At 40.2% G+C, this 27979-nt stretch overlaps 1 protein-coding gene across 1 annotated transcript; it reads right to left on the reverse strand.

The window, feature by feature from the left end:
• Positions 1–475: 475 nt before the first annotated feature.
• Positions 476–26755, reverse strand: ABRAXAS2 (abraxas 2, BRISC complex subunit). The gene is made up of 9 exons (XM_030832016.2): positions 26637–26755; positions 22205–22295; positions 18367–18403; positions 15708–15774; positions 9064–9254; positions 8084–8203; positions 7077–7161; positions 5368–5482; positions 476–2626 (listed from the first exon to the last, which is right to left on the reverse strand). Exons 1-9 carry the CDS (start codon positions 26733–26735, stop codon positions 2157–2159), a joined length of 1275 nt encoding a protein of 424 aa, XP_030687876.2. The 5' UTR covers positions 26736–26755; the 3' UTR covers positions 476–2156.
• Positions 26756–27979: the final 1224 nt, after the last annotated feature.

Here is a 27979-nt window from a genome sequence, read left to right on the forward strand (position 1 = left end):
TTGGACTCTGGAAGAGATACAGCACTAACCTGGCATGGCCCCCACAGAACCCAGAAGATACTCGTTAGCCAGCAGACACTCATTCTAAGGCGATTCTGAAATTCCAAAGACACTCTAGGAGCACCAAGTTCTATAACATCTCAATCAGTAGGTGATTCGGCTGAGCAGCCTCTTCAAACAAGATCGGTTCTTATATGAAAGGTGCCTTTTGGGAACTAAGGTCCAATTTTCTACTCAACTGATAGTCCTCTGGACAACTTGATATGCAACACATTCTTGAAATCCATAGGAACCTTTTAGTAAATTTTATTCTTGGATTTCCCCTGAAACCAGTCAGATTTAAAAAGAAAAATCTGTATGGAGGTGAGTTTTCACGCCTTTTAAAAAACTGTATGATGTCGACTAAGAACAGCTAGAATGAGTAAACTAAGCAAGACCTTGCCGGGTGTTGAGACAGACATTACAACAATAGTACCACGATTAAATAAGTTTTTATTGTCACATTTAACTGCTTTGTCAGATATACATCGTAGGTTTCGGAATGGCATAAAAATAAAAATATTTTCCTGAATGTCAAAATCTGAACAGAGATGGTGATGGCACTTAAAAAAAAAATTAAATTCACACTGGTGCTGAAGCCGCTAGAAGGGAGCTGATAAACACTGGAACACATTTGCAGATACAGCGGTCTGCAATATTTCAAATCAAACGGCAGTGGTATAAGGCCAACAAAACTGGAGAGTAGGAAGATACAGACCCCATACAGTAGATATCTGAAGACTGGCAGTTTTAGCATTTCATTTCCAGTCAGACTAGAGTAAACTTCTCTCCTACAAAATGAAACTGCTTTTCCAGAACCTGGAGCTTAAGCCTCTTTAACAACTTCCTTATTCTGACAGGTTTTAACTAGTCCAAAGGAAAGGCAGCTATAATCCATGGCATTAGCTTCACGGGCTAACCCCGCCATAAATGGGGGGAGGGGGTCTTGTCATTTCCAAACCAGGAGCCTATCATTCTCATGAATGTCTTTAGTGGTTTCACACATTCTGGGCCTAAGACTAGAAAACAAGCAGTAATTAAATAAAAATGTAAGTGCATCCCAACGGAAAGTCTCTACACATTCCACTGCTATCTTCCAAATGTCAACTCAAAAAAGTATGATTATTCAGACTGAAAATGAATCTTTATTCAATAATCGAGATTCCCAAACAGTTTATTAAATGTCTTTCTTCCACAAATAAAACTAACACTAGGATTTATCAGAAGATCTAAACGAGTTATTTCCTTACGTATGAACTTGGCTAAATCCACTGTGTCTGGAATCTGTTCATCATAAAACTCAGGTCTGGAACATAACTCCTTTCTGTTATACTGCTGTGTGTCCTTCATTTAAGACTCTAGAACAGAGACCATAAATGTGGCTAGTGCAACATAGCAGTCACTGTAATTCCCCAAAAGAAAAATAAGTAATTTATTTCATGTCATACTTATTTGGATGATTACTTACATTAGTATTTCTACATTTTTTTTTAAAGGCAACCATTTTAAGTGACAATACATATCAGGCTAGTAGAAAAAAGTTGAAACAAAGCCCTCTCTTTTGATCTCACAAAGTCATGCAGACAAAAGAAGGTACACGTCTGATTTGTTCCAATCAGGCTTCTTGGAATTATCAAAATTTCTTTTCTGGCAGAGATGAATTTGGCTCATCATAGAAAGAAGGTTCTTTGAAGGCTGCTGCTAAACTAGTTTCCCTTTGAAAAAGTAAATTTCAAGGCATGATAGTGCAAGAGGTAAGGTTTTGATTTATAGAACATTTATAGACTAATTGTGCTTAGTCTCTAATTTCCAATTTATTTTAAAGAACAGAAACTACGTTGATAAGTTTCTCTTTGCCTATATTTACCAGTACATCCATGAATCGCACCAGAATTAGGACAATTTGATTATCTTAATGGTTCTGTCGTGAAACCTGCACACCGAGTCCGCAGGCGAGGACCCGTGGACGTGAGGCTCCTACAAGTTCTGTGCCCAAAAGCGCTTGTCCCGGGGAGTCCAGGGGTCTGAGGAAGAAGTTCTCTCCCAAGATTAAGTCCTCAAAAAATCTCTCTCAATGAGCAATTAACACCGCTCAGTGGAGAGTTTCCTTTGTTTAGTTAAATTGGGGAGGTCTGAGTGTTCCTGGAGCCCCCGTCGGGATGCATCATGGGTCGAGAATCCCTCGAATGTGAGTATTCGCTATTAGAGGGCTCTGTAGGGTCAATCAAATTCTCATAATCACTGTCGTCTGATTCCTCAGCACTGTCTCCGGCTGCTCCTTGAGGAGGAGGAGGGTCTGCCCCACTTCCAGGATATTTCAGTCCAGCACTGGTGGAGGCATAACTGGAGGAGCCCACGGCTTGAGGTCGAGGCATAAAGACGCTAGTTTCCATGCGAGAATGGCTCAGAGTACTTTCTTGATTATTTGGGTGAATATCAGAATAAGGGGGAGGAGGATCCGAGGCCTCTGCGTCTCCAAGTGCACTTCTGCCTTCAGCTGCAAACCCAGGATAGGGCATCCGAGGGCTGAACGCAGGGTCCAAACTTTCAGATGACATCTGTCTGCTTATCATTGCCTGTTGCAATCCTGGATGAAGAGAGGAAGAAAACTGTAACACTCTGTATTTTCACAGCTTTGCATTTCAATACGTTAAATGTTCAACCTGATTGTTCTGGAAAATAGCAACAAAGAAGTGAAATTTATTATTACTATGAATTATTTTACATTTGCATAGTATTTCACAATTTACAAAAGATTTTTCTATACATTAAGTCATTTAAGCCTCCAAACAGCTCTCTGAAGTACTACTGTCATCACTAACGTTATTGTTTCCATCACACAGGCAAAGAACCGGAGCTCTGAAAGGTTAAGTGACTTCACTAAGAGAACAGCTAGAAGTGGGGCCCTGATACTCATAACACAGGTCTCTTAACTCCAGATCTGGTGCTGTTTCCCTCACCTGTTGCTTACTGTACTCAGAGACTGGGGGGACAGAGGATAAAATCAACAGTCCTCACCATCCTCGGCAGTCATCTGAACGTTAATTTTTCCTTAACAGGCCTCATGTCAAAAAAAATACTTCTTGACAACAACTTGTCACAATACTCTTAAACATTTCTTTCTCCTTAAAAGTTCAAAGCCCTGGGTTAGGTGCCCAGTTTTCTACATAATAGGCCATAATTTTACTGCATTTTTATGGTGGTAAAACAGAAACAGCCCTACATCTATGAGCCTATGGCCTTTAAATTGTTTTTAAGTACATTTAAAAAATATTATAAAAATGATCTGTACAAAATTAAGAAAAGAAAAACAAAAAATCACCCACAATTCTATCACCCAGATAACACTGTTAAAATTTTGGTGAAAATAGCACAAGATTTGGGGTTAAAAGACAGAAACTTTAGGTGGCAGGCACCCCAACTTTTCTGAATTCCAGTTTTATTATCGAGCTTTGTGTGTGTATGTCTGTTTATTTATTTGTTTGTTTGCCACAGCATGTGGGATCTTAGTTCCCTCACCAGGGATCGAACCTGCACTCCCTGCAGTGGAAGCGCAAAGTCTTAACCACTGGACCGCCAGGAAAGTCCCTGTATACATGTATTTAAAATAGAGCTGAGAGGGCTTCCCTGGTGGCGCAGTGGTTGAGAGTCCGCCTGCCAATGCAGCAGACACGGGTTTGCTCCCCAGTCTGGGAAGATCCCACATGCCGCGGAGCGGCTGGGCCCGTGAGCCATGGCCCCTGAGCCTGCGCATCCAGAGCCTGTGCTCCGCAACAGGAGAGGTCACAACAGCGAGAGGCCCGCGTACCACAAAAAAAAAAAAAAAAAAAGAGCTGAGATAATATGTTTATACTGTTTTATATCCTAGCATTTTCATATAAGATTATATATTATCTTATGTCATTAAAAATTCGCTTCAATGGCTGTACAATATTCCATTATATAGATATACCAAAATGTATTCAACTATTCTACTGTTGTTTATTCAATTACTGTAACAGGTTGTTTCCAAGATTTTGTAATTATAAAGTTGTGATTAATGCTCTTGTGCAGAAATCCCTGTCTGCATTTCTGATTATTTCTAGAATAATGTAACAGTAGAAATGAATCAGACATCATTTACCTGGAAATATAAATTATATTTTAATTTGCTTACAAATATTCTTATTAAATTAGAAAAGGCTAGTTATACCCTTATCTCTTTTACACTTGATATTATTTGCCATACATTTTATAGATTTTACTTACAAATGTTAAATTTGGTGGCATTCATAGAAAAGAATGAAATAATGCCATTTGCAGCAACATGGATTGGTCTAGAGATTATCATGCTAAGTGAAGTAAGTCAGACAAAGAAAGACAAATATCATGTTATCACTTATATGTGGAATATAAAAAAATGATACATATGAACTTATTTACAAAACAGAAATAGACTCACAGTCACAGAAGGCAAACTTGTGGTTACCAAAGGGGAAAAGGGTGGGTGGGGGAATAAATTAGGAGCTTAGGATTAACAGATACACGTTACTATATACAAGATAGATAAACAAGGTCCTACTGTATAGCACAGTGAACTATGTTCAATGTCTTGTAATAAAACCTATAACGGAAAAGAATCTGAAAAAGAATATATACATATATATATAATATATATATAAAATATATATATGTATAACTGAATCATTTTGCTGTATACCTGAAACTAACACTACATTATAAATCAACTATACTTCAATAAAAAATAAATAAAAAAAAAATCTGGTGGCATTGTAGCAAATATGTTTGTTAGCATGCTGGAATTAATATGATAGATTCTTGGGCCTAATTCTCATTCAACCAGCTGGTTCCTTAGCTTAATGGTATCCAGTCATCCACTGCTATCAAAAACCAGACATTTAAAGTCTTTGTTGAGACCCTGCCCATGAATCAAAGGTAAAGTTAAGAGAATTTTAGGTAGCTCTTTTAGGAGGTTCCAATGAACACAGGACACAGTCCCTATGTGCAAGGCATGTCAGGGTTAACTTAGTAAGAAACATCACATCCACTGTACATAGGTCATATCACTTCTCAGGATTTATTGTAACTTGCTTCAGCATTTCTACCTTTGGTCTTCTTTTTCTTCCAGTTTCAGAGACTTGAGAGGGACACCATGAAAAACCATACTTCCCTTCTGGAAAAGTCTAAAGACAAGTGAATGCCCTCTTCCAAGCAGCCTAACTTGGAGCTTGATGAGTGTAGAAGAATGCATGTAATTTATTATGTAATTTGATGTTTAAAACCAGACACTTCCCTGATTCTGAATGGTAAAATTAATAGGAGGCTCACTTCTTTCTTGTTCCTTTTCATTCTTCCTCTGAGTGATTTGTCTTCTTAATTTGTTCACTTCTGCCTGACAAGATTCAACAATTCGCTCACTTTTTTCTACGTCTGCACACACTGCCTGAGGGAAAAATGACAACAAGAACAATTAGTTTCAAATCCAAGCACAAGGCATTTCATAAAGACAGCATCGATTATAACCCTGGGAAGAGTCCAGACACTTTATCGAGTTAAAAAGCAGACACCTAAGGTAGAACAAAATCATGAAGGTTCCAGAGACCAATACTGTTGTTATCCACTGAACTGCTTTCTTAATTATGTTAAGATGATTATGCTATTTAGCTTATACATTCTTAAAGAAGAAGGGTAAGAAGGGAAAGAGTTCATCTTTTCCCTTTCTTACTCATCTTTACTGATATGAAAAGGGAATTTCCGATACCAGTCTGGCATACAGGATGAACAAAAGACAGGAATGAGACACTTTCAACTCTTATTTATAATCAACAATCAAACATCAGATGACACATAGATTTAACAGAAACTACTTATAATTAGGGAAAGTTGAAAAAGAAAATAAGTTTCAAAGTCAAGATTTAATAAAAGGTAACTATTTGAGACCATATCAATGTAATGTAACCACTCCTATCAGGGCACTGGACGTGATACTGGTGTTTGCAGGGCAGGCCTTAATCAACAGTCAATGAAATGTATGACAGCCATTTTGAAGTCCATTAGACAGTGCTGATAGCCTGAAAAGAGCATGGTCATGAATTCAGGACACAAAGCTGTTTTTCATCACATGTTCCTTCCATAGCAGAAATACCAGAAACTGCCTGAAAGTGGGCTGGTCACCAGTGAGTGAGGCTGTATTAAGTTCCCTATGCTGCTATGGGTAACCGTGACCCGAATTTGGAGAACTGACACTGGAAACTGCCCGTTGCATGCGTTCTTCTTTGCCCCAGGCTGAACTCAGTCTGCCTTCCTCTTTTTCAGCAGCTGCCTTCATTCCTCTCTCTATGCCACGGGGCCTTCCTCCTCAAAGCTAGGCTTTCTCCAGACCCGGAACAGCTTCTTCAGCCTTACCACTCTCCTTGTCCTCAAAGGCTCTTTTGTTCTTAGGGTTTTAGAACAAATTACTCCTAAGAACACTTTGGGGATGATGAAAAGAACGTGGGAAAGTATTCTTAGCACCTAGCTCAGGATCTGGCTTGTAGGAGATGTTTCCATAAATATTTGCTGCATGACTGCCGAGGAATGAACAGGCTCCACTGCATCTTCCCACACAGTGGAGGCAGCTGCGGGCAGAGTGAGTGAACTAGAATTAGGAAGCAGAGCTGTCCTGAGTTACGGGTGCCTTTGGGTGAGTCTCAACTTACAGTACAAGTGATGGGACAGCTGTGTTCTTAGCAATACTTCTTTAAATTCGGAATACATTTCCCCAGGAAAAAAGCTGTCATTAAAGAGGTCATGAGTATTTAAAAGAGTGATATTAATTCTGTACTTCAGAGTTTCCACTGAAGGCACATAATGAGTGAGACCAGCTTTCATAGACTGACATGAGCAACTACTCCATACATCTTATATCACTTTGGGAGAGCACATTCTGATTTTTGGACCACAATTCATTTGTCAGTTGGGAGATTATTAAAACTTAAAGTAGAATTAAAAGATTTGGGCAATATAAATAAGATGAATATAGTAAATAAACCAGTTACCTGCACTTTCTCCTGAAGTGCATTATAAACCTGATAAATCGCCCTGATGTCTTTCATTACTCCATCCTTGTCAAAAAAGTCAGTACTAGAAGACAAACAGAAAAAAGATTCACCAAGTGATTAGAACTGCCGTGAACTAGAAGGCACTTTCCCATCACTTCTACCTCTATCTATAACGTAAATGCTACAAGTTCACAGTGACAATGTTTAAGCAATAATGCCCATACCCCTAGAATTACAGGAGAAAGAAAAGAGAATCCATGTTACCGAGACAACTGAAAAATAATAGTGTTATTTTTTCCTAGATCACTCTATATATTTTTCAGTGACCACAGTTAGCTCTCAGAACCTCAGAAATACACATACTCTATCCAAACTTTTTTATCAGTTGCAAAAAAAAATCGTGGTAAATGATTAAAAAAATAAATATTGATAAAAGTAAACTATCTTTTCAATAAGCATAAGATTTTGATATACAGTAGTGGTGGTCTAGAGAATTACCTTACATTTTTCAATGTTATATCAAACGATGTCACACTTCTCCATAAACATATTGGTTTTTTTTTTTTGTTTTTTTAAATATTTATTTATTTATTTATTTGGTTGCATCGGGTCTTTGTTGTGGCACCAGGGATCTTCGTTGTGGTACCAGGGATCTTCGTTGTGGCATGTGAGATCTTTCGTTGCGGACTCTTCATTGTAACGTGCGGGCTCCTTGTTGCGGTGTGCGGGCTTCTCTCTAGTTGTGGCGCGCGGGCTCCAGAGCACGTGGGCTCTGTAGTTTGCGGCACGTGGGCTCTCCAGTTGAGGCGTGCGAGCTCAGCAGTTGTGGCGCGCGAGCTTAGTTGCCCTGCGGCATGTGGAATCTTAGTTCCCCAACCAGGGATCGAACCCACGTTCCCTGCATTGGAAGGCGGATTCTTTACCACTGGACCTCCAGGGAAGTCCCCATAAACACATTGTTAACAAAAGAAAGGAAAAAACATTCATTTTACCTTTCAACTTACCCATGTTCTTTAATAACTTTGGCATAACTCTGAGAAGTATTTGGCACTGAAGACACTTTATACTCTTGCTGGCTAGTGTTGCCTAGATTGGGAATAGCAAGGGATAGCCTTTGATTATACCTGCAGGGAAGATTGAGAGAGATCATGTTGAAAGCACTGCTCTACTTGAAGAATGGGTCCTGCCAATAGGAGCCTGAGTCTCTGCACTGGGAACTAACTGAAGGTCTCACAGAGAACCTACTTCCACAGACAACCTAGGGTTAGTTGAATTAGCAATTTTTTCCCTTCCCTTAAAGTAGAAACTCAATTGTAAACTCCTCGAGGGCAGAGGTGACGTCTTATACATCTTTTGCCTCTCCGCAGCAACTGACAGAGTGCTGAGGAGGTTTTAAGTGCTCAAGAACCTGATTAATTAATGAAATCTTGCAAATGGCTATTTAACAATTAATAATTATTTTCACTGATATTGATCTAATTTATTCTACTACAAGTGAAATTCTGGAGGGAACCCTTTCTGTTGTTTACAGACAGACACCATGATCATATGATTTTTTTTTTTTCTTGCTTTAGCAAGTTCACAATGCAGAACCCTCATTAACCAGTAGGTGGATCAATTTTACAATTTTGTCTTTGAAATCTGTGTTTTAAAATTACAGTCAGACTTACAGTGCAATAAAACTGTATTTCTACAAAATGGATTATGGAGAAGCAAATGATGATTTCTAGCTGTTTATTCCTATAAGAATTGATGCATAATTAATGTCTTGCTAACGCTTCTTGATTCAAAAACAATTTTAATTTATATAACTAACTGAAAGGAAAATACCTTCTCTAACCACAAAGAAAACTAGCTAAAGGAGAGTTATAAACACTTTACTTTAAAGATGCTATAAAATGCATATTTTCAAAGTCATAAATCTCAATTACTTGTATCAACATCTTTCCTATTTATGCGAGGCTGGTGGGAACGCTTTATTTACCTCCGATTTGGTCTAAAGAGAACGTATTCTAAAGCATGAGTGGAATTGTTGGCGGTGGAGATGAAGCTGAAGAGAAGGAAGACGAGGTCAGGCACCCCAAGGATGCGGGTGAGCTGCTTATGAATAACCTGCTCTCTGTACGACATCTGCTGCTGTGTGTTTCGCCGGAATCTGTACCACCCAATAACTTTCTGCAACAAAACCAGAAGAAAAAAAGTATTAAAAGTTGCATGAAATCTTACAAATTTAATTCTGAATGCATCCACACAAATGCTTGTACACAAATGTTCACAGCAGATTTATGCGCAATAGCTCAAAACTGAAAACAACCTAATTGTCCATCAGCAGGTCAACGGCTAAATAAACTGTGGTGTATCCACACACTGGAATCCTACTCAGTAAGAAAAAGGAACAAACTACCAACAAATACAACACAGATGAATTCCAAAATAATTATGCTGAGTGAAAGAAGCCAGACCCAAAATAATAATAATAGCATATGCTGTAGGATTCCATTTCATATAAAATTCTAGAAAATAAAAAGTAATCTACAGTGACATAAAGCAGATCAGTGGGTGACCTGCGAGGGTTGAGAAGGAGGGATCAGAAAAGGGCATGAGGAGACTTTTGCAGTGATAGGTATGTTCATCATCTTATTTTGATAATGGTTTCATGCATGTATACATATATCAAAACTTATCAAAGTATATGCTCTAAATATACAGTTTATTACATGTCAATTATACCTCAATACAACAATTTAAAAAGTTTAGCTTTGTCAGTTTTGACTACACTGTAACTTAAATTGGTAAGTGAATTAACCTTATAGGCTCTTTGGAAGAATATTCTTCATAATGTGATCTGCTGGACATCTGGGAGACACATGGCCTAAGAGACATCTGGCAGCTCCCTAAAATGCTCCTGGGCCCCACCCAAACCTGGAGAATCACAACCTCTAAGGGTAGACCCAGGAACCTGAATTTAAGATAAGTTCTTAAGTTTCTTCTTATTCATACTACAGTTTGAAAATCTCTGTTGTAGAGACAATTAAGTTAATTCTTTATAAGAAGAATAATTTTCATAAGCTTCTTTTTAAAAAACAAACTCTTGGGCTTCCCTGGTGGCGCAGTGGTTGACGGTCGGCCTGCCGATGCAGGGGACACGGGTTCGTGCCCTGGTCCGGGAAGATCCCACATGCTGCGGAGCGGCTGGGCCGTAAGCCATGGCCGCTGAGCCTGCCCGACCGGAGCCTGTGCTCTGCAGCGGGAGAGGCCGCAACGGTGAGAGGCCCGCGTACCACAAAAAAAAAACAACCCAAACTCTTTGAGTGAAAATCCTGTTTTGAGAAATCAAAGTAATTTGAAATTGTTAGTGTCATATTAAAACTAACAGTAAATTTAGATTATGTTTTGGCACTTTCACAAACGAAGGAAGTCAACCAACCTTTACTGAGCCCCTGTTCCAGACCTTCAGCTAGCTACGTTACAAATATTTTCACTAAGTATCACAACAACCCTGGGAGGTGAGTAAAGTTTTCTGCACTGAGTTCGTATCACATGCAAGGAACTACAGGCAGCAAAGAAACAGTTCCTGCCCTTAAGGAGTACTGCTGAAAATAAAGCGTAATTCCAATTATATTAAAGCAATTAATTCTGATATTCTTTAAATATAAAGAAAACCCAAACACTTCTGACAGTGCAAATCTTATAAAAGAGATGTTTTGTCCAAAGTCACAGAGCTAATGAGTGACAGCCAAGATCTGGAACCTCTTTGCCTGTCTTTTCCACTGTACTACACTAACTTTAAAATTCCACATTATTCACACAATGTTGCTCATAAAAGAGTGAAAAGTAGTTTTCCTTAAAAAAAAAAAGTGGGTAACAAAAATTATCAAATGGCTAGAGCTACTAACGCCAAAGAGCATGGCACATTTCACTCTGAGTCTCGGCACTCTGTATTTAATGTAGGACTAGCTCCTCTGCAGGACTCGGGTGCATCTCACACACGCCTGCATTCCTGCAGAGGCCTAAGCAGTGCTCAGCCATGGATTCTTCCTATGAAATACTCGCTGACTAAAGAATCTTGCAAGTGGCTACTGGATGGGTACTAATGCTTTTCACTTATACTGACTGTAATTGTTTTATTCCATTTGTATTTTCAGAGAAGCGGGAAGCCTTATAAATTTATTTTGGATATCAACTTATTCATTTGATATTTGCTAAAAAGATAACCCCCTTCATCCTGATCAATGAAAGATGACATGCCAAAATAATTCACATTGGCGACGTCTACAGTTCTACCTTTTAGAGCTAACAAGCTGGTTGCAATGCTGTTGAGAAATGAGGTCACTGATGTGGAAGAGAACACTATGTTTGGGCCATGATAAAAAATAATGAATATCTTTCACTAAAACCTTATCTCTGCTGAAGTTTCAGACAATATTTCACAAAGACTCTCCTCTCTACTCTCTGTGCTAGACATTCACTTACATCTTCTGGATCCAAAGCAATTATCTCCAATACTGGGCACACTTGTCATCTTTAAGTTCTGTTCTTTTTGGCCTTACGATGATATTAAGACAACAGCTATGTTTATCATTATCTATTTCAGAGCAGGTGCTTTCAAGAAGGCAGAAGTCCTCCTCTCACTTGCTTTTTTGGTCTGAGCCCAAAACCTGAGGCTGGTCGAAACTTTGCAAACACAATATGGATTCTGCCAGAGCAGTAACTGAGCACACCAATGCAACCTTGCTGCACCTATTGGGGGATTTTTCGTACCAAAAACATTAGCCTCTATCTTAAACCCAACCTCTTTTTTTTTTTTTTTTTAAATGTTTTAGCAATGTTGTGGAGTTTCTATATTTAGAGGCACACTTTTTTTAGTAAACATATTTCTATGTATTTTATACATTAATTGCTATTGTGACAAAAATCTTTATTAGCTTGTGTTTTCTAATGGGTAATTTTAGGACCCATTAGGGAACTTTTAAAATTATTATGTACTTATTTTATATGAGTTCAACTTACTGAACTTGCATCCAATTCTTAGGATTTTTCTTTCTTTCATTTTTTATTTGGCTTCCCTGCACAACTTGTGGGATTTTAGTTCCCCAACCAGGGATTGAACCCAGCTGGGCCTTCAGGGTCCTCGGCAGTGAGAGCACAGAGTCCCAACCACTGGATCACCAGGGAACTCCCAGGGTTTTTCAATTATACATTAGGTTTGAAGCCTGCCTAGCAAAGAGTCAGTTTTTGAAACAGTTCCATCAGCACTTTCTTGAAGAGCTGATATTAATTAAAAATATTTTTTGTATGTCAGATACTGTTTAAAGTACATATGTATTTTTAAGCCTAACTTTTAAAAGTACCTTTGTAACTACTACTGTAACCCTTTTGAGGTGAAGATATAACTTTGTACGATTTCTGGAGGAAAAAAAAAAATCAAACTAGAGTCAACTCTAAAGATTTTCAGTCTAAACATTATGTATCATATTTGTTTTAGGGCTAGAAATTTGGATTTTTGAAAAAAAATCCTTAAAGAGTTTATATTATGTATAAGGTGCCATAGGAAATACAATGAACATAAAATATGGTCCCTGCCTTTAACAAATTCCATGGAAAATAAAACATAATTTCCAAGTAAATTGAAGCAACAAATTCCTGTCTTTAATTGCAAAAGAAAATATAAACATTAGTTTTAGCACAAATTCTACAAAATCAAAACTGAAGATCAGCTTTTTTCAGAATCTTGGCCCCAGGAAAAGCGAAGTTAACTCCGGTTAACAACCTATGATTGGTCTTCTGTGTCTCAAAACAGCAAATCCAATTTTACTTATTTATTTATTTGTTTGTTTATTTGTTTTTATTTTTAAAAATACAACATGATTATATTTTAATACACAACCAAAATACAAAACAGCATAATAAATTAGCAAATCCAATTTTAAAATCCCCAAATTAATTTGGAAATGTGTCCCTATTTGCTACTGAAAAAACTACATGGTAGAGCTCCTTTCTTTATTTATTTTCAATGTAAAATACAATTTAAAAAACCTTATCACATAAAGTCTCCCTTCCTCAGCAGCATCTCTGCTCCCTTTCTCAAAGTAACTACTTTTAGGTTTGGTTGGCTTCCTTCCAGATCTTTTTCTGTACATTTAAACATTCAAACATTTGTTTTTATAAAAAACAGGCTCAAATTATTTCATTTAACTTCGAGATCTTTCTATGTCATTCATGAGAACCTCCCTCATTCTTTTTAATGGCAGCTTCATATCCCATAGCATGGAGGTACCAACATAATTTACTTAACCATTCCTCCTGGTGGACACTTAGATTGCTTTCAAAATTCTCACTATTAAGCAAAGATACAACAAACATCTTCGTATGCTGGATTAAAAGGCCAAACTGCTGCATTTAAACCTTGGCGCCAACATTTCCTGCTCGCATCCTTAAGTAAGTTATTTATCTTTAGTTGTCTCAACTATAAAATGGAGGTGATGATAACAGCCTCACAGCGCTGTTACAAGGATTAAATGTGTCAGTACCTGGAAAGTGCTTAGAATACTGCCTGGCACAGAGTTAAAGTGTTCAATAACGCCAGCTTTTCATACCTTTGTGCCTAGATGCTTTTGTTTACTTGGGCCAGATTCCTAGAGGTGGAACTCCATATTTAAAATTGTGTTATTGCAAAACTCTCCCCCTAAATGTCTATATCAACTTACATTCCCACCAACTACAGCTTCCCCATTTCCCACCATCTTGCCAACACTGGATATTAGCAATCCTTTTGTACTTCTGCCAATTGGATGGACAAAAACCCAGCATTACGTGCTTCAATTTGCATTTCCTAATTGAGAATGAACATCTTTCCATTTACTTCTTGGACATTTGTGGATTTCTTTTTTCTTTTGTGAATTTCCTGTTTATATTCTTTATTCATTTTTTTCAGTTTAAATTTTTTTCATCTATTAAAAAAATTTCCTGGTAATTTAATATAAAGTGAGTGCTCTAGGCAACTGTGCTTCAATAGGAATTTTCAGGGAATAAATTTTAGTTTTAGAAAGTATAATAAAGCTTCATTATCTAAAATACGAAAATAAATGGAATGAGGAAGTAAGGTGGTGGCTGGGGGATGAATATGGACTGCTAAGAGATCCCAGAATGTATGCTTCAGGCAAGTCACTGAAAATGGGGGAGCTGGACCGTGATGCCTGTGGCTGCTCTAACCCACTTTCCCACTTGGGCAGGGGACTGTGTTAGACTCTCTGCTAATACCGAGCACTTCCTGAGTTTGTTATCACCCTCAAAACCACTGCCCTTTTTTCAGACCTATCCCTCACACTTCCCATTTTTCCTGTGATCTTACCTGCTTTCCTTTCTGCCTGTACATCCGACAGTGGTACTGAGAGAGTCCATACATTGGAAAGGCTGTTGATCTACTCTTACTATTATTTCTTTTTTTTTTTAGTTTATTTATTTTTTATTTTAGGCTGCGTTGGGTCTTCGCTGCTGGGAGTGGGCTCTCTCTAGTTGCGGCGAGCAGGGGCCACTCCTCATTGCGGTGCGCGGGCCTCTCACTGCCGTGGCCTCTCTTGCTGCGGAGCACGGGCTCCAGGCACGTGGGCCTCAGCAGTTGTGGATAGCGGGCCCCAGAGTGCAGGCTCAGTAGTTGTGGCGCACGGGCTTAGTTGCTCCGCGGCATGTGGGATCCTCTCGGACCAGGGCTCGAACCCATGTCCCCTGCATTGGCAGGCAGACTCTTAACCACTGCACCACCACGGAAGCCCTGCACTGTTATTTCTGACGCCCTTCTTCAGACACCTTAGGAATCCCACACTGATTATTTTTATGCACAGGTAATCTTTTTAAAGCTTTTTTTTTTTTTTAAATAATACATGCTTCTAAACAAAGGCATTTTGTTTTCTGTTTGATAAGTTGAAAGCTTTCATTGGTACTTTTTTCCCTCAAGTGATGGTTTAGTGACCAATCTATTTTCTGGAATTAATATACCAAGGTAAAAAAGTAAACCTCATACATGGTACAGTAAATTATAAATGAGACCATCAGACAGTGCTGCAGCAATAAAGCTTTGATTCATTTTCAATTTTGTTCAGACTTGCTTACCATGTATACACATTCAGAACATCATATGCATATGCTGACAGAAATGATAAACACATGACCTTTTAGAAAAACATCTATGTTCACTGTTAATTGAACTTGAAGGAGTAACATATCTAAAGATGTTTGACTGCAATTTGTATTGTTAAAAAATATTTTCCCTCATTATAAAATTAATGTATGTGTATTAAATGTTGGCAAAATTATTTTTTAAATTACATAATGGGAAGATAGAACCACCCAGAATCAACTCAACTATTGTCAACTTTCTAGATTATAGTTCATGTTCTTTTTTTTCTTCTGACTTTTGCATAATGGAATCACTCTAAATATCCAAATTTTGTTCTATTGATACACTGTAAACATCGTGTCACATTTGCAATTTACCTTTAAAATCTACTCAACAGAATTCTTATATATTAACATCAAATCTCATTGTTTCATTTTACATTCATTTCTGGTTTTAAGTTTGGGTGATAAGAATTGATTTCCAAATCAGACTGGGTGACAAATAGAACATACCTTTCTCCGATCTTTAAGAATCCTGTCCAAGCTCTCTTCATTAACTTTGCTTGCATAGTCATAAAAACTGGGTTTTTTTAAGAGAAAAAATATTTTATTAAAATCACATAGTATTTTGACATGAATATGCTTAGTAACATGTATCTATGGGTCATCTAACCCTAAAAGTTGGTAATAAAGATACAATTGCTTGTCTGCAATAGGTATATAAAGAGAAAACAATCTAAATGCCTTACTGATATATCTTTTGCATCAAAGACTACTCAAGAGACTGCTACATTCAAAGGGTATTACTTCCATAAGTGGGAGGAGCTGATAGCAAGTAATTATAAAATATGTGGCTTCAAATGGCTGTGACATCTTTTTCTTGTTTCTAAGTATCAATTACCTATGGGAAAAAAAAGAACACAGCAGCTCATTTTCTGAGAAATGAAGAAAGGAAATGAGTATTTGCTGAATCCTTAATAAGACACTCAGCTGCATGCTTCCTTGTGTTAATTCATTTCATCCTTGCCTCAATGCTGGGAGATAAGTACTAGTTCAGCCCAACAAGTCAACATGTTTTTTGTTTTTTAAAAATAATTAATTAATTAATTAATTATTTTTGGCTGCGTTGGGTCTTCGTTGCTGTGCGTGGGCTTTCTCTAGTTGTGGCGAACGGGGGCTACTCTTTGTTGTGGTGTGTGGGCTTCTCACTGCGGTGCCTTCTCTTGTTTTGGAGCACAGGCTCTAGGCACACAGGCTTCAGTAGTTGTGGCACGCGGGCTCAGTAGTTGTGGCTCGCGGGCTCTAGAGCACAGGCTCAGTAGTTGTGGAACATAGTCTTAGTTGCTCTGCGGCATGTGGGATCTTCAAGGACCAGGGATCGAACCTGTGTCCCCTGCATTGGCAAGCAGATTCTTAACCACTGCGCCACTAGGGAAGTCCCAGTCAACATGTTTTATTCCCATTTTTCTAGATAAAGATAATGAGGTTAAATGACTTGCCCCAAATCACAGAACTGGTAGATGGAAGAGTTGGGATTTGAAGCGAGGTCTGACCAGCTTCAAACTGAATGCACTCACCCTTAAACGAGACCAATCTGACCTGAATCCCATGATGAGCAGTCCAGGCATAATGATATGTGGGCTTTTCTACCCCTGGTCATGGTTTTAGGCATGCCACCCTCCTCCCCTCCTCCTACCACCATAAGCCCAGGCCTATAAGGCAGGAAGGAGTTCAAGTTACAGTAAAAACACTGAACTGTGAGTCAGGAGATACCAGCTCCAGCTCCATTCTGCTTCTCACTGTATGATCTTGGGCAAGTCACTTTAACCTACCTGGCCACCATTTCCTTTTTGCAAAATAAAGATTTTGGAGTAGACAGATGATTTCTAAGATTTCTATCAGTTCTAAGAATTATGAGTCTATGATTTAAATTATGAGTCTATGTTCTGGTACTACTTTGCTGACAGTGGTTTAAGGAAATCCTCAGAAGGGCAGGGCAGGGCACACCTAGCAAAGCTTTAGATGGTCAGGGCCAAACAGGACCCATTCTGACCCAGACAGAGGCTGTGTGTGGACCAGGGCCTGAATCATTTCATTTGCTCTGAGATTCTTTTCAAATGAACTGCTGGTTCCGTGTCTTGCTTCCTGCTCCTCTTTCAGTTATGTGTAAATCTAAGAGATGAGGTTCTCAGCTACTTTGAGGCTTAGTTCACAGGTAACAATCCTCTGAAATAATGGGCAAGTGTGCGCGTGAGGGGTGGGGGTAAGGTGGGTGGTGAACATGGTGCAAGTCCCCATGGGTTCTTGGGTGCAAGGGGGCTGGGTGTTTGGGTCAGCTGAGAATGGGAGCGGGGTCAGGGTGAAAGCTGCAGGGAACACACAGCAGGAACAGCCAGGCACAAAGGGTGGGCAGGTGTTAAAGAAGGAAGTGCTGACCAAGAACGCCGAATCCGGCTAGTATGAGCAGCAATGCAAGGAAAGTATTGGCCTGGCTCTTGGGAAAGTAGAAGAATAGGGCCTCAGGGAGTTTTACGAAACACAGAGTGGAGCTCATCATACCTGCCATCAGGCGGAAGGGTTTGGGGCTGAGAAAGCAGACAGAGGCCTGGACTGCGGTTTGGGGAACAGAAGTCCAGTGTCTGGGAGATGCTGGCCCCTTTCTCCCTCACCTTGGCCTCCGTCAGTCTCTCTGTCCTTTGCTTTCTCCCTCTGAGCATCTCTCCTCCTGTCTTTTTCTCTTTCTGTCCTTTAGTTGGTAATAATATTCAACTGGTGTATATTAAACACAAAAAAGTAGGTTTTATGTTCCCTTTCCTTACATTTTAAAGTTGAACACTGAACACTTTTTATCCCTCTTAACAACACCAATTATTTTATCTGTATGCGATCCTTGGTTAACTTCCTTCTCTATGGATGAAGAGCCCTTGCTAGAGGGGCTGGCATAAAGGCTTCCATTCTAAACCACTGAGGCCAAGATTTATACTGTCTCCCTTCTCCTCTTCCTAACTTAACACAGTGCCACACACACATCTGGCACTCAAAAAATAAGTGAATTTGGATGCCCTCAGTTATAACTTTACAGCCATAATCACATACAGGTCTAAATTCACTAGTTTTCAATCAGTTAATCTTTTACTAAGGACAAAAAGCTACAAAGAAGGATGTGGCTTACCTAAAAAGTTTTGAACAAGGCTGATGGTTGTGGATTTCTGTAATTAGAAAGAGGAAATACATCTCAGTTAATCAGGTAAGATACAGACAACTATAAAACAGTTCAGGATTTAAAAAAAATTTTTAAGCAAAATCTCAGACAATAAAAAGACAGTTTTTCCTCTCCCGAACAGTGTGTACACTAGTGAGGGCAGTATGTCTTTTTAACACTGAAACCCAGGCACACATTCTCAGGACAAAGTAGACTGGTGAATGAAAGTTCTGGGTCCATTTGTCCAGGTATGATGAGCACACATCTGAAAGCTTTTATTCAGGAACAGGCAGCTATTGTGTGCCCTCATTCAATCTTACCAATTTAAACAAAGCCTAAGTGGAAAAAGGAATCAATGCCTGGAAGCATTTGATCAAGGTGGGTAAGAGCTGTGAGGACAGCTTGGGGAAAGGAAGGCCTTACCACCCTACTATCAGTAACCTACTAACAACGCAGGACAACTGGGCCAGGTGTTTTGAAGGGGAAGGGCGGAAACTCTGAAAGTATATTAACCCTTTCAAAGATTTTCAGTACCAAGGGAAACAGTCATTTATAAGGCAGATCCAAACGGCTTCCTAAAAGATTGCGGCGATTAATCATAGAGAACAATTTCTTCAAGCTCATCAGGGGGCTTAGGGTCTGGGTTGCTTTATAAGACCATGGGACTAATTAACCACTCAATTCTATTAACAACATGCTCCTGGACAGGGAATCATCACCTGCTGCTTATAAAGCCACAGCCACAGAGTTCCAGTCTGCAATTTTAACTCAATTAATATGAAACCACAACCTTGAAGGACACCAGGCTATGCCCATTAGCTTCTGTACTGATGTGAGTGCTGCCAAAACACAGACAGAGATGCCAGTACTTCCACAGGAATGAAAAGCTCATTTGCCTAGTATAACTGTCGACATAGTGATGCAAATAAGAAAACCTCATCTAGAAATATTTCCTTCTTTTATCACCAAAAATGACACGGTATACCACCAGAAGTTATTTCAGAGATACTGTTAGTAATTAGAATATGGAATGTCTGTAGTAAAAATGTCAACTAGAGTTCAGGGAAAAGAAAAAAAAAAAAAAACTCTTCTACCTTAAAGGAAAGAATATTTTGTTCAAGAAAATCCCTGGAGTAAATTCTGAACTCTGAATATACATTCCTGTCATCAATCCACCCCAGCAGACTTCTCTCATGATTTGCAACGTGGATTAGAAGCATGTTGAAGATATGCTCTAGACATCATGTGGTATTTTCTAAAGGAAGTTAAGGCTTTCTCTTACAAGATTTTGCAATACCTAACTAAGCACTCCATGGAGAAAACAAGGGGATGCTCTCAAACACAATAAGGTGCAGATTGGAATGAAGCTGGCGGGCACAATAGCTGATAGATAGATTTCTGGAAGCAGGGGGAGGCAGGGCAGGCTTGCCTCGGATTCTAGAGTCTCTGAAGCCTCCAGAGCTCATCCATGCGGTGGACCCCTCTTCATGTACGCATGGCGTCTCTGCCCGCATTTCTGTAAAAATCCCCACTGGGACGTACTGCTGTGCTTGCCTAGCTTCCTGTCTCTGCTTCTCCTGCTGGTGGATGAGCTGAACAGCTCCTGTCCTTCCCCCTTCCGTTCTTTCCAGTAACTGCTGCTGCATCACCTTATTAACTAAGGGAGCTCCCTGTTGCTGTCTCCTGACCGCTCCCAGCACTAAGAGCGGACGACTCCGCTTCAAGTGAGTGAGCACAGCTTTAAAAATGAATATGTATTCAAAACAAGTGTTCAAAATGTGATATTCCATATAAAGTCCTCCTTATTGTGTAGAGTCAAGGAAAGGTGTCTGTGTGTGGATTCAGACATTTTCAACAAATAAGAAATTTGGTCAATTTATTTTATTTAAAATATCTTATTCTGGTGGTTAAACTGTGCCAGAAAATTTCTTCACACTAGTGGTATGGAATACTTCTCATGGCACATTACCTAATGTTTTGCCTTTCAATCCAGGTTTTCCAGAGTCTTTGGTTTACATTTTCTAATATGTATTTATTTTTAAAAGAAAAATATTACAATGATAATAATACATTTAAGATAATACTAGCAAATACTCTGTTCATGAGATCCGTGACTATTTCAAACAACGAATTGAATGTAGCTAATAAATTAAACATTATACAGCAAAAGAAGGTTGTCATGGCACTGTATTAACTGGGACTCTCTGTTGGTTCTTCTCCATATCTACAGTACCATGGAAACTGGTATTTACTGCAAGAACCGGAAGGTGTATGAATCGAAGATACAGTACACTACGCTGGAGAATTTTAGTTACTTTACCATTCTATTTCTTTAAAGATAAATAAACAGCCAGAACGTTCATCAGAAATGCTACTTTTGTGGTCACGCCAGGCAAGAGAGCTCTTTCTTGCACGGTTTTCTGTCAGGTCTATCTGGCAAACCTGCATATACCACATTAGTTTTGAAAACCCAAGCACAAACAATGAATAATTGCACAGATGGCCAATGAAACCAAGTTCTCTATTTTAGGATTTTAAAGAGTTAAGCAAAACAAAACACAAAAATAAACCGTCAGTGAAAGAACAGCCATGCAGCAGTATATCAGGTATTTTTTCAGCAAGTCAGTATATTGTGGGGAGGGGGCTTGTCTGGCTCTTGAGGAAACAGCTGTCTCGTTTCCCTCCAATCCCAACCACCTCAGTCCTCACCCCGCCTCCCAGCCCAGGTACTAGACGGCTAGGAGAACAGGCTGAAGTTGATGATTTGGTCTCAACATAACCTAACCTCCCAGCAGTACTTCAAACCACAAACCACTCACCTTCACACCGGCTGTATTTTAGTCACACAGAAACAGGCCAGGCTCTCTGTAAGTTTCATGCACTCCCTGCACTGGGATCCCCTGAATGTACCCTAAGTTTACCTCCCGTATGGTGTCTTTACTGATTTAACCCACTAGCAGTGGGTTTTTTTTTCCCCCAACTCATGAGATTTTCTTTGTTCCTTCCTGACAGCACTCGTCCTGCACCCTCTGGTATTTCTGTACGCTCGTCTTATCCTCCCCACAGCCCTGGAAGGCAGGGATGCATTGGACATTTCTCTCATTGCCCAGCACAATGCCTCTCGCAGGGACGTTCTTCAATAATAGTTGGCTGCATAAATGAATAAAATGACCCCTGCTCTGCTTTGAGTATCAGGATATGCTTTTAGGTGAAGTGCTAGAGGTGCCGCTGAAAGGACTACGATCCTTCTTTATCAAAAGGAGACTGCTCCAAAGAGGGCGGGTGACCTACAAATGCTCCTTCGTTTGCCCCAGCAATCGCCCCCAAATCGACTGTTTGGCTTACTCCTCAGAGGCTGTGTAGGTTTAACAAATATCTCCTGTAAACAAGTGTAAACATCTTTGCCGGATCCCTCCAGGAAGGACCAGCACGACACGTGCTTTCATTATAGTGTGAGGTGATGCCCACAATGGGCAGAGCCCGAGGTGCAAACTCGAGGATCACTGTGGTTGTGAAGAGACTATCACGTGTAATTCCACACAGCCATTCATAGGTCAGACCAGTCAGTGGGTGAGGGATGGCTTCACAGGATACCTGAACTTATAGCTACACACTGTGAGTTTACACTGACTTATAAAAACATTTCACATCACTTACTAGTGCAAATAATTGGCATTGTGACTTCAGTGCTTTTCTATGTACTCTTTTAATATCCCATTAGGTTAAAATCAGTTAAAGGGCCAAAGAACAAAACAAGCAGCATATATACAAGAAGAGTATTTCTAAGGTCCGTGATAAACTCACTCACCAATGACTTGCAGAAGTTCTGTGCTGCTGATTTGGGAGTCGCTGATGCTAAAGGTTTCCTCTTGTCTTACCTCTCCCAGCAAAAATCCTTCCTGAAAGCAATGGAAGAAAATAGCTGCAGCTAAAAATCAAAGGGATTTTTACTGGAATTAAGAGGAATCGAGGACATTGTTATTTTTTATAATAACTTTAACAATAATCCAAATAAGTCTGCCATGTAAACTACTAATCCACAAACCAACAAGTAAGACTAAAGCAATTTGAGATTTGGCTATTAACTGGATTGTTCGAAAAAAGGATTTCCTGACAAGATGAAATATTATTTTAATCCCTTCCCCTAAAACCCTGTTTTTTTTGAAGTGAAAATAAGGAGAGTGAATTCATCACCTAAATCCTACTAAGTGTAAGAACCAATGTTAAAAAAGCTCAGGAAGCAGAAATATTCCAAGGTTGTTTTCTTGAAACAGCATGTAATTTATTCCATTGTTTTAAAAACATTGCTAATGGGGGCTTCCCTGGTGGCGCAGTGGTTAAGAATCCGCCTGCCCATGCAGAGGACACGGGTTCGAGCCCTGGTCCGGGAGGATCCCACATGCCGCGGAGCAATGAAGCCCGTGCGCCACAACTACTGAAGCCTGTGCACCTAGAGCCCGTGCTCCGCGACAAGAGAAGCCACCGCAATGAGAAGCCCGCGCACCACAATGAAGAGTAGCCCCACTCACCGCAACTAGAGAAAGCCCACGTGCAGCAACGAAGACCCAACGCAGCCAAAAATAAATTTTAAAAAAAACACACAAAAAAACATTGCTAATGATAAAAGTATAAAGAAGTTGACACAATGCACAACCTAACCGCTCCTGTACGGGCTGGCATGGGAAATGAGCATTCCAGCAAATAAATTTAACATTACATGAAAGTTTTTCTTTAATAAATGCTGAGGTAAATTTATTTACACCTTTGGAGAACATATACCACCATCATCAATTCTGGATTACTCAGCATATAACCTACTGTTTTTGAGCACTTGCTGTAGTGTTCAGCACAAGCACAGCTGGAGAACATACACTCTAAATGTCAAAATAACTTCCCTGTCGGTGGTGAACTAATAGGCTGTCCCAGACTCCCCCTCCCCAGTCATCCACATGGCTTGCTCCTTCCCTCCATTCCACTCTTCACTCAAATAGCGCCTCATCCGAGACGCCTTCCCTGGCTAGTGGAACAGAATCAGAGTCTGCCAGACACTGTTCCCTTTACCCTGCATCCTTTTTCTTCTTAGTCTCCTTACTATCTGCCATATTTCATATTTATATGTATTAACAAATGCCTGCTCCTACTAAAATATAAGCTCCACGAGAGCAGGGACTCTGTGCTTGTTGACTACGTATCTCAACACCACGTACAGTGCCCAGCACACAGGAGGTGCTCAATAAATGCTGCTTGAATACATTTGATGAAACAATGTCCTTTCCATTCTAGGTTGACCCTTCTAATCAATTAAAGAAGCTTCCTAGTTTAAAAACATTCCCAGGGGACTTCCCTCGTGGTCCAGTGGTTGAGAATACACCTTCCAATGCAGGGGACACGGGTTTGATCCCTGGTCAGGGAACTAAGACCCCGCATGCCGCGGGGCAACAAAGCCCGCGTGCTGCTACTACTGAGCCCGTGCACCACAACTAGAGAGCCCACGCTGCAACTACAGAGCCCACAAGGTCTGGAGACCATGTGCCACAACTAGAGAGAGAAAACCCGCATGCCACAACTAGAGAGACGCCTGCGCGCCGCAACAAAAAGTCCCGGGTGCTGCAACTAAGACCCAACGCAGCCAAAAATAAATAAATAAATATTAAAAAAAAAAAATCCCAGTTGGAATCTGTGAAGGTGAGGAGGGAGAAACAGATGTTTTTCAGCATAGCTTTTGTATTGGATAAGGTGAGTGGAGTGTCCTAAAATCCCAAATCATCATGTACAGGGCATCTCTCAAACTTTAGTAATATACACACCCCTCTTTCAAAAAAAAACCTCTCTCAGAGCTAGAGTCCATGACTACTAATCTGGAAAACACAGACTAAAGAAGCTTGTTTTATCCTATGAAAGTCTTTCAGTTATGAGTTCTTATTACAAAAAACAAGCTTTGTCTTTGTAACAAGTTAAAAACTTTTTTCTTTAATCAAAGTGGAAAATACAATTTAAAATTCCTACACAACTTTAGACTTTAAGAACGTATCTACAGATTCCTAGCAAATAAAAATGCAGGACATGCAGTTAAGTTTGAATTTCAGATAAACAATGGATAATTTTTATGTAATAAATGCGATATACTTATACTAAAATATTATTTACTATTTATCTGAAATTCAGATTTAACTGGGTGCCCTATATTTTATCTGGCAATCCTACCACAGGCCTCCGTTTGAAAAAGTCAACAGTGACATCAAGACATTCTAAAGCCGAGTATAACATGAATGCCTATTTATCTACTGGTCTGGATTATCTGAGCCACTGTTACCTTATAACAGTAGGCAAATTATACTGTGTGGGCTAAACCCAGCCTAACGCCTGCTACTGTATGGCTTACAAGCTTAGAATAAGTTTCTACACTTTTAAATTGTTGAAAAAAAATAGAAAATAGGAATACTTCATGACATGTGAAAATTATACGAAATTCAGATCTCAGTGTACATAAGTAAAGTTTTATTGGAAACAGTCATCCTAATTTACTTATTGTCTATGGCTCCTTTCTCCCTACAACAGCAGAGCTGAGTAGTTGCTACAGAGACCACATGGCTCATGAAGCCTAAAATATTTACTGTCTGGCCCTTTACAGAAAAAGTCTGTTAACTCCAACTCTATTGAAATGAGTGGTTTTAAACTAATTTCTTGCCAGGGCAAAACAAGAACATACTACAAAAACAAATTCTTGGTTCTTCAACTTTAAAATACATGAAATTGAAATTACTTTAAAGTATTCCACTTACATAATTGTGGCAAGGTTAATATAAGCAGGTATCCTCGTATAAGACACAAGTTGCAAACTATTGTCACTGGTGAAAATTTCTGTGAAGTCTAGCACCATGCCTGGCATAGCACAGATATTAAAGAGATAGCTCTTGAAATAAATTAATAACAATCTAAGTAACACGGCCGTCTCATTGCAGTTTGTAAAGAAACTATCCACTTTTCAACAGGTTGCTTATTCTTACAGTAATTTTGCCTTATACATAAACTGTGATATTACTAGGCACTCCAAGGTCTAGAGAGGTTAAGAAGCATTATTGTGAACCATATTTAATACTTCCACAGGACACTAGAAGTGCCACAAACTACCTTTACATGGAACTGCATTACATTATTAAATATCTGTCTGCAATATCAAAGGTGTTAGTGTCCAGAGACAGGAGCTGCCTCTGGAGAAACCCGTGTTGTGTATACTCCTATCCTTAATCCCTACTATCAAACTGAAGCGAGGAACGGCACAATAATTTAATGCCATTCAATTTAATGGAACCACCTCTACATGAAATCAGTTTTTATTAATGGAAGCAAGGAGTGCAGAAGTGAAACCAAGTCCAGTTCCTTCTTCTGCAGTGTATCATTTTGCTTTGTGATGACTACACAACCACAACATTCCCCCCACTACGTTTATTTAATGAACTTCAATAATTCACTACTAAAATCACTTAAAACAATCCCTCAATTTGGTGGGCAAGTACTTAAAGATAAAAATTATCTAGTATCATAAAGAATTTCCATCCAGAGGCCAGTGACATTAAAAATGCATTTCCGATCATTCATACGTAGGCCTGTCACTTCCCTATTTCACTGCGACTAGTTCCGTGGTCTTAGAACCTTCGCCAAGGAACTGAACATGCAACTTCAAGGCAAAGAGACCCTACACCTAACACTCCTGGTTACATCTCCATTTTCCATCGAGGAGAAGAAAACACACGATCGTATCTAACAAGTACGAATAGTGACAGCCACGGTTTCCCTCGTCGCAGCCCACAACAACCTGTCAGACCAGCGGGCGCGGCTGGGTGTCTGCGCTCCTAGACTAAAGCCGGGTCTCTCGGCTCCTTCCCGACCCCAGACTCCCCTCGCAAGTCTAGAAGCCTGACTCTCAGGGAGGGGCAGGCGCTCGGTTTCCACTAAGCGACTCCTGACACTGTCGGTGGCCGGCCGGGAAAGCTCTGCCAAACGGGAGACTGCCGTCCCGGGACGGCCAGGCGGCGGAAGGCACCGAGCGAGGGGGCCCATCTCGGGGGCGAAGGGCCCCGGGCAGCAGGAGTTCGCTGGCGGCGGGAGCCTCCCGGGTCATCAGTTAATCGGGCCAGCCCGGGGGGGCGAGCCGCAAGTGATCGCAGCTTGGCCGCAGGCGTCGGCCTGAGACCGAGGCTGGAGGCCCCAGTAGCCGCGGCGGGGGGCCCAGCACCTACGTGGTCGGCGTTGCTGTTGGCGCTGTGGAAACACACAGCGCTGAAGGTGTAGCTCGAAATGGAAGCCGCCATGATGGAAATCTCCAACTCCCCCATCATGCCCCGCGGAGGGCACAGAGCCTTCCGGTCGGCCCCGCCCCTTGGCATCCTGGGAAATGGAGTCTTCAGCGGGTGAGGCCAAGGGCTCTGTGCGCCGGGGAGCGAGGGCTGAGAAGTGCAGGTTTACGCGATCAGAACCGACCCAAGCACTGTATCCTCCTCGTGGGTCTCGTGCTCTGCGCATCCCAGACACTGCCTCTTCTGTATAGCTCTTGGTAGTTCCCCAAACCGTTTTTTCTCTTTACAAACGAAACTTTTAGCATTAAAAGCCAGCATTTGCCACGCTCAAGGATAAAAGAGGCAGTTGATTCGGGCAACTGTACGGTTTTGTGTTTGACCTAGAAGTAACATGATGTGATTTCAATTTTCACATGACCTCTCTGGCTGCAATGTCCAAAATATATTGCCGGGGAAGGGAGGCTATCACAATAATCCAGACGCTGGATGACAATGGTTTGAAGTGAGATGGTGGTAACGCTGGAGGTTAAGAAGCAACTGGATTCTGGGTGCAAGGGAAGACAAATTTAATGAAAAATCATGGAAAGAAGATTTAAAAAAATCAACATAAATAATGGTGAAAATGAACTACAACTAACTTCAGGGAAGGAACTAACCTTTCCAATCATTATTCTTCAATTTGTTCAATCTTCCAGGTTCAAAACTGGGATTTTAATCTGTCAGAAAGCTCCTTCTACCACACTTTTTCCAAACTCAGCAAACAGAACTGTTTCTTGACAGTTGCACAGGCCAACAACATTGGAATATTCTTGATGTTCCCTTTGATCGATCAGCAGTTTTCAAAATATATCCAGAATCATACAACTCACCATTAGCATACCCATCACAGTGGTCCAAGCTATCTTCATCTCTCTCCCAGATCATTGTAACAGCCCCTAACTCAAGGGGTCTGAACTGGAGGCAATTCTGCCCCACGGGTCATTTGGCAAAAATGAGACATTTTTGGATGCCACAACTGGGGGTGGGGGTAGGGTGCCACTGGTATTTAATGGTCAGAGGCCAACGAAGCTGCTAAACATCCTACAATGCATAGGACAGCCCTTCACAGCAAAGAATTATCCCCCCCCCAAATGTCAATGGAATGAGGTTGAGAAACCCTGTGTTCCCACTTCTGCTTTTAACCCTTTCCCTGCCAAATCTATTCACAACATACCAGCCAAAATTGTCACGCCAAAACTTAATTTTTTTTTTTTTTTTTTTTGCGGTACGCGGGCCTCTCACTGTTG

This window comes from Globicephala melas, chromosome 16, assembly GCF_963455315.2.
Source record: "Globicephala melas chromosome 16, mGloMel1.2, whole genome shotgun sequence".
NCBI lineage: Eukaryota > Metazoa > Chordata > Mammalia > Artiodactyla > Delphinidae > Globicephala > Globicephala melas.

What these genes read in the sequence shown, in the direction of transcription:
- ABRAXAS2 (XM_030832016.2), bottom strand. Translation starts at nt 26,735, where the DNA reads ATGATGGGGGAGTTGGAGATTTCCATCATGGCGGCTTCCATTTCGAGC. An exon ending in CCTTGTTCAAAACTTTTTAG is followed by an intron (nt 15,775 to 18,366) that starts GTAAGCCACATC and finishes AAAAAAACCCAG; the next exon opens with TTTTTATGACTATGCAAGCA. An exon ending in CACTTCAGGAGAAAGTGCAG is followed by an intron (nt 5,483 to 7,076) that starts GTAACTGGTTTA and finishes TTTTTCCCTCAG; the next exon opens with GCAGTGTGTGCAGACGTAGA.